The 7276-nt window shown below is 67.0% G+C and overlaps 1 protein-coding gene across 1 annotated transcript in view; it reads right to left on the reverse strand.

The window, feature by feature from the left end:
* The window catches only part of MEF2B (myocyte enhancer factor 2B), a 21179-nt gene that overhangs the window by 3316 nt on the left and 10587 nt on the right, over window positions 1–7276 (reverse strand). The window contains exons 2-3 of the mRNA XM_026064728.1: window positions 547–779; window positions 15–218 (exon numbers count right to left, since the gene is read on the reverse strand). Of these exons, the coding sequence (XP_025920513.1) occupies window positions 15–218; window positions 547–600 (258 nt within the window). The 5' untranslated portion in view covers window positions 601–779. The remainder of the gene's footprint in view (window positions 1–14; window positions 219–546; window positions 780–7276) is intronic.

Below are 7276 nucleotides of genomic sequence, written 5' to 3' on the forward strand. Positions count from 1 at the left end.
GCCGCGCCGGCTACCTCGAGGATGTCGGAGTTGGTGCGGCTCTCGTGCGGCTCGCTGTACTCCGTGTACTTGAGCAGCACCTTGTCCATGTCGGTGCTGGCGTACTGGAAGAGGCGGTTGGTGCTGTTGAAGATGATGAGGGCGATCTCGCAGTCGCACAGCACGCTCAGCTCGTAGGCCTTCTTCATCAGCCCGAACTTCCGCTTGGTGAAGGTCACCTGCAGCGCAGGGCGGGGGGACGCGGCGCTGCCCCCAGGGCCCACGGACCAGGCGCCGGCGCAGCCCCCTCCCCTGCCCTCCCCGGCCGGGCCGACCTCCCCCGGAACCGCGAGGCGCCACGGGGGCACCCGAGCTCCCGCRGGCTCCGGCCGACCAAGCGCCCGCGGGCTCCGGCCTCGCAGCGCCTGTCCGAAACGGCGTGGGAAAAGCGGCTTTGCCTTTCCCACGGCCTTTCCCACGGCCCCAGCAGCACCCGCCGGCCTGCCGGCGGCTCCCCGGCCTCCCCAGCTCCGTGTGCCCCCCTCATCCCTCTGGAGCGGCTCTCACCTGCCGGTTCCGCTGATCCAGTATTCGGCTGATCTGTATTTTTTTCCGGCCCATTTTCGCCTCCTATGCCCGCAGGGGAGGCTGGAAGAGAGCGAAGAGCCGCTGAGCGCCTCCAGCCCGCGGCGGCGGACGCGGTGCCACCCGCGGAGACGTCCCCTCCGCCGGCCCGGCGGCGCAGCACGTGCCTCCTCAGCCCTCCGCAGGCGGCAACCGGGAGCCAAAAATAAGTTTTGCTGAAAAATAAGTTTTCAGAGGAAGTTTCGGTTTCAGTGGCATTTCCCAGCTTTTCAGCGCAGGTTGGTTGAAAAGCAACAAAAAATAAAAAACAAAGAAAGATTGGGAAATTCTGTTGCGGGGGGGGGGGGAAAAATCCCCTCGGCTCCGCTCAGCCGGTTGCGCTGCCCCGGCCCTGCGCTGCCTCCGTCCCCCCTGACCCCCCGCAAGGAAGCGGAGCCGTGTGCCCACCTCCGAGCACCCGCGGCTGCTGGACCGAAGTCCCCGTGYGCCGGCACCGGGGCCCTGGTGCCAGCAGCGGGTCGGTCCCGGCGCCGCGCCGGTGCGAAGGCGAAGCCGCGCCGAGGCTGCCCCGCACGCTCGCACTGGGTGTTTTCACCGCCGGGTCCGTCGGACCGGGAGGGTGGTGATAAGGGAGGCCGGGCCGGCGGCAGGGAGGGTCCTCCGCAAAATAAAGGGGGCGTTTTTAAGTTTGAGGGTATTTTTTTAATGCAATTTTTTCTTTTTTTTTTGTATCACGAATAGACTAAATTTGACCTCAGACATTCGCAGGTCAGGAAGTGGCTCTATGAGAAGACAGTAAAGCGAAACCACCCACCTCCTCATGCCACGTGAACCGGGGGTGGGACGGGCGAGGGGGCTGGGGGACCCCCATTTCCTACCCCCCCTCTGCCCTTCCCGACACCCGCCGCCGCTCCCTGCAGGGCTCCTGCCTCCCCAAATCTCCATCACCCCCCGGTCCTCAGGCCAAGAGCTGACCTGGAAGCCCGTGGGGCTCCCTGGGGGCTCCTCACCACGGCCCCGGCCAGTCTGGGACCCCCAGGGGCCTCCTCACCTTGCGGGGAGCCCCGGGCGCGGGGCGGGCTCGCTGCGAGCCGCCGGCCCTCCGCTCCCCCCGATGCCCCAGCGCGTCCCGCTTCCTTCTCTCGAGCGCGCTGCCATTTGCCATCTTGCTCAGCTGCTATATTTAGCGGATCAAAACTAATTTTAATTTATGGAAGGAAATTGTGCTGCGGTTCCCACGGCCCCGCTGCCACCCTCTGTCCCGGGCCCACGCACGACGCGAAGGTACGGCGGGGTGGCCGGGCCACCCCGGCCCCGCTGGGACGGCACTGACCGGAAAAAGCCAGCTATTCCCTGGTGAAAACCCGGAGGTTTTCCCAACTATTCCCGCTGGCTGTGCGGAGCCGGGGCTGGCGGTGCCCTCGCGGCGTGGACACCTGTGGTGCGGGGCAGGCAGCCGGGGCACGTGCAGGTCGGTGGCCCCAGGGGCTCAGGTCTCCCCTCCCCATCCCGATCCCACGATCTTTCATTCAGGGTGCGGAAAAATKAGCTTTTCCCTCCTGGCTCAGGGGGAGTCGGGACTGGCAGCTCRGCTCCCGCGTGCAGGGCACGAAATGCTGCCGAGGGCCCCTTTGGCCGCAGCCCCCCRCCGCTGCCCCGTGGTGCCACCGAGCTGCATCTGCACCGTCCCCCGGCGGAGCGACCGGCAGGAGCAAGGTCCGGCTCGCGYTCCCGGGCTCCGGCACTGCAGCGGGTGGGTTTGGGCCCAGAGGGTGGGTTCAGCCCCGAGTGATGCCAACGCTCCGGAGCTCCTGCATGGCTCTGCTCCCCCGCACCCCCCGTCCATCCGCTGCGAAGCGCRGCGGGGTCCTGCGGGAGCCAGGCCTGCAGCCAACGCGTTGCACCGCCAAGGACCGGGCGCCACGTGCCGAACCGGCTGGAGAGAGGGGAGGACGCGTCCGTGTGCTGTGGGTGAACGGCAGCGGCCGGAGAGCAGGGAGGTTTCAGATGGGGAGAGCGGAGCGGCTGCCCTGCACGGCTCCGGCCCCGCACGGCTCCGGGGCACCRGCGGCGCCCGGGTGAGCTGCTCCCCGGAGGCAGCTGCCGCCGCCGCYGCGCTCGGCCCCGCGCTCCCAGCCCCGCGCTCCCGGCCCAGAATAGCAGGCGGAGGAAGGAGGCACGAAACCAGAGAAGGGGAAGTGGCAGACGCGGTGCTGTCAGGAAGGGCCCCGGACCCGCGGCACGCGCGCCCCAGGCTGGGAGCGGGGAGCAGGGAGCGGGGAGCGGGGCGGCCGCCCGCCGGCGCAGCCAGGCCTCCTGCAACACGCGGGGCCGTTTCATCAGCTGCCTCCCCGAGCAGCTCATTACAGGAGCCGGCGAGCGGGGCGGCGCGCTGCGGGCGGCTCTGCTCCCCCAGGGCACTGCCGGGGTCCGGCCCCAGCCGCGGCCCCGCATGCCGGGTATTTTGCCAGGGCTTTGCCCAGCCGCGGTGGTGCCGGGCAGCCAGGGGCTCTGGGGATCACGGCGGAGGCCRTTGCAGCTCGGGGGCTGCCTGGGCACGGAGCAGCCCTGGCCGCCTGCTCCGGGGCCCRCGCGCCCCGAGTTTGCCGGGGCTCAGAGGCCGCAGTGCGGCAGGGGCACCGAGGGACGCAGCTGGCTCCCTGCTGGCTCCCCCGCCAGGTATTAAGGGTCTGGGAGGGAAGCAGGGGGGGGGTTTCACTCCGGATTTTAATTGCTTCGCCCGTGCAATAAGGCGATAAGCAGCATTACCGCTGCAGGCGATTATCGCAGCCTGCGGCGAAGGGYGCAGCGGGGCGGCTCTGCCCGGCGCGGGGGCACAGTCCCGGCCGGCCCAGCCAGGCGGCATCCCTGCCGCCGCCGCGGTGCCAGAGCCGGCACCCAGCGAGGCCTCCGCCAGGGCGGGACGCGACGGCACGGTCATTACGCGCGAGCCCAGCAAAAGCCCGTGCCGACGCCAGCAGAGCCTTCAACACCGCTTCGACGGCTCCTCTCCCGAGCCGGCCCAGGATAAAAGCTGCCCGTCTTCCCCCCCCCCCGCGCGGCGAAGGGAGGAGATGCTTGGCTCTGCCTCGGYCGGCCAGAGGTGCCGGCGATGCCTGGCGCCCCGCCGGCCTCCGCGCCCTCCCACGCACGCGTATCTTTAGCCCRGGCTCGCTGCTCTTTCGCACGCACCGGCCTTGTTTCCACCCAGATGCGCGGCGGCTTTTACGAGCTGTCCCTTCGCCAGCCGCCGCTTCCCCGCCGGGCCAGCGGAGCGCGGCGAGGCGTCGCTCCGGACCCCCGGCCGCGGCCGCATTATAATTAACTCCGGCGGATCCTGCGCATCTTTAGGGGTCATTTGCATCACAGCAGCGTGCGCAAACTTCCTACCTGAACTCCTCATTAGTGCGCGGAGACGAAGCGACCCCCCCTGAGAGCAGCGTGTTTTTCCGAGCGCCGTGGCACAACCCCAGGGCGGCAGCGAGGTCTGGCCGCACCAGGCACAAGGACCCGCATTGCCCTGCGCCGCGCACGGGCCCCCGCGGCGGTTTCGGCATGCCGGGCTGCAGGGTGACACGCCAGCAGCACGCGGGGACCGGTCCCCAGCGCCGGCTGTTACAGCCCTGCAACCCTGTCGGTCACTGAGTGGCCTCCGAAATGCAGCTGAAGTTGCCGAATTTGACAAATTCGCCCTAAATCCATGCTGCAACCAGAGCGGGCAGGCACATGGGAGCGACGCAATGACGGCGGCCAGAGCAGTGCAGCATCCGAGCCGGGTCCCGTGTCCCAACCGGCAGGACCGGGGAYGCCGGGGAAGGGGGCTCCCTCCTTCCCGCTTGTCTCTGAGGGGGGAGAGAGGAAGGAAAGGGCAGGTTTCCCCTGGCAAGTGCAGCTGGGTGCTCGGCAGCTGAGCGCTGGGGAAGGTGCAGGGCTGGACTTGTTCCATCCTCACCCTTCCCACGTGCTCGTGGCTACAACGCTAAGAACAGACGTTGCTTCTCGCCGAGGCTGGGCACGGCCTCTCTTGGAGCTCACTGCATCTTCCCACCTCCGCTTTCCCTCCCCAACAGGGCGTTTTGGGGGAAAATGGGGAAAAAGTCCACTTTCGCCAAGCAATTGGGATTTGGTTGCAAATCTGAAACCAAACGGGGTTGGTTTCAATCTCCTGCTGCGGGCTGGGCCGTGGCCCCCGACCCGCCGCGCTCCCTGGGGAGCCGCGCGTTGCAAACAGCGTCCCGAGGCCGGCGCGGGGAAAAGGCCGAGTTTGCCAGCGCTGCAGCGGGGCTTGGAGGGCCCTGCTGCTTTTTATAGGTTGTTTAAACAAGCGGCCAGTATAAACCAGAGTCTGGGCGGCAGCGCAGCACCGTGCACGGGCAGGCGAGTGGGAAAGCCGGGAGGAGCCGCTGGAAAGCGGGGAAAGGAGGGCAGCCCTCGGCCGAGCCCGCGGCCCGGCCGGCACCGACACCGGCCCCGCGCGGGGTGACGCAGACCGAAAGTCCCTTCGCCTGCAGGCATYGCCGCTGCCCAGCGCGCGGCTGGCGAAACTGCTGCAATGGGTGGAGGCTTTTCGGTTCCAAAATGACTGTGCGGAAGGAGGACGGATGGTCATGTCCCCGCAAAACGGGGCGGCTATTTCCCCCCCTCCCTTAGAAATACAGGCGCACACCCGAACCCTGCCAGCTGTAACGCTTCGGGGCCGGACTGCCGCCCTTGCTCAGCGCTTGCAGCCCTGCAGGGAGCCAGTCGCACCTCTAGCAGCGGCCCAGGTAGGGAACAGGCTGCTCCTGCCTGGGCCGGGCCGTCCCATGCTAGTGCTGGCTGTTAATTCAGGAACCGGTGCACGATTGCTGCCAGAGGGCTTGCTGGGGGCAGCCCTGAGTTGCTGCCCACTGACCTGAGCCCATCAGCATGGTGTTTGGGCTGCAGGGGTTGCAAACCCACGCAACGTTGTTCCTGAGAATGCCATAATTAGTCTTGTTAAGAAGAGGGAAACTCAAGGGTCTCAAATACAGTAAATTTCCCCCCCCCCCCCCCCCCCTTCCGGGTGTAAATCATGCCCAAATGCAATTCGGCATTGCAGCCACACTCCAGCTCTCAGCTCCGCGCACCCCCCTCGCTGCTGCCCCGTCCTGCCACCGCACGGACACTTCTCCCGGGCTCGGAGCAATGATCCCTGCTCCGCTGGCGCCCCGGGACCCTGCTCTGCTTCCAGGCTGCTGTGCCAGACTGTCCGCAGCCCACAGCCCGCGCGCCACGGCCTGCCCTCGGCCAACATCACCAGTGCTCGGAGGCAAGCGGGAATGCGTGAAAGCTTAAACCAACCCCAAATTCACTCCCCACGCTGCACGAGTCTCCCCCACGCGGGAGCCATGTGCGATTAGTCCAACTGTCAGCCAGGAAGATGGGAAGCGGCCGGGATCCGGCTCCGTGGCTGGGTTACCCGGGATCCGTTTCCAACAGCGACCGGTACCAGCTGCCCCGAAGGACGTGCACGGACTGAGGGGAGCACAGCCCATCGCCTGCCCAATTTAAGCCCTGAAGCAGGTCCCTGCCTGCCAGGTAACTGCACAGAGCTCACCTGCCAGCTGCAAACTGAATTCATTACCCGTAAAACCCCGTCTCCCAAGCCAGCAGCTCTGGGAAACTTTCCCTCATTAAAAGAGTAAAGCCCTGGGGACAGGGACTTGCTGGCAATCGGTTGCAGTGGGCAGGAGGATCCGGCGGAGGATCCACCGTGCTCTCCCGGAGGGATGTGCGACGTAGTGAGACTCGCCTGCACTGGGACAGTTTGGAAACGTCACGTGCTGGGAAGAAAGAGCCACGGACGGGTCAAATCCCCGCTTGGGAGCACCAGGGTAGAGCCGGGTCTCTCAGCAGTTCAGCGCATGCTATAAACTACCGAACAAGTGCGACAGCCCAGCAAAGCTAGCGGGAAATGAGGCCCTGGGGCTGCGCTGGGTCCTGCTGAATTCAGCGGGGCTGCAGAGGTGCTCGTGGCCCTGCTGCAGGCCTGGGGCTGGGGACCTGCCCTCCCACCACCGCTCCGCGCAGTCCCCAGGCTCCCCATCTCCCCCGCCTTCGGGAAGCGGCGAGGAGGGGATGCCTGGGAAAGCCAGGACGGGACACAGGTTTTAGCGTTCCCAGCAAGCACTTCAGTTTCTGCTGGAAGTGTCCTCTGCAGTGGATGGAAATCACAGCAAAACCCAATCAATAACCATCATCCTGAGCATTTTTCCAGGGGTGCTGGGCCACAGTGCGGCCCGCCAGCCCGGGGTGCGGTGTCACACTCTGCTGTGACACCAGAGGTGAGACATGGACCAAGGAGCCAGCTGCCACGGCCACCCACCGCGGAGGCCCTGGGAGCCGGACGGCCGAGCCCGGTGCTCAGTGTGCTGCAGCCTTAGCGCTTCCGCTRAGCAAACAGCCCTGCTGCCCCGTGCCTCAGTTTCCCCTGATGTGCAATGGGCCGGGCAGGGCTCAGCCCCTGCGCCCGAAGGCCTCGCTGGGGCCCGGCGGTGCCGGGAGCCCGGGGGGAGGCCGATGCCAGGGCCAGGCCCCGCGTCTGCCTGGCAACCTGCACTTTTGGGTTAAACTCAGGCGTTCCTCTCTGCGCAGACACGAGTAAAAATAACCGCCCCGAGCACAGCACAAACCACAGGCTTTTTATAGCGCGCCATCCCTAGACGGCGGGGCGCGGGGACAGGGCTTCGCC

Source organism: Apteryx rowi, unplaced genomic scaffold, assembly GCF_003343035.1.
Source record: "Apteryx rowi isolate R43461 unplaced genomic scaffold, aptRow1 scaffold_220, whole genome shotgun sequence".
In the NCBI taxonomy this organism is placed as follows: Eukaryota; Metazoa; Chordata; class Aves; order Apterygiformes; family Apterygidae; genus Apteryx; species Apteryx rowi.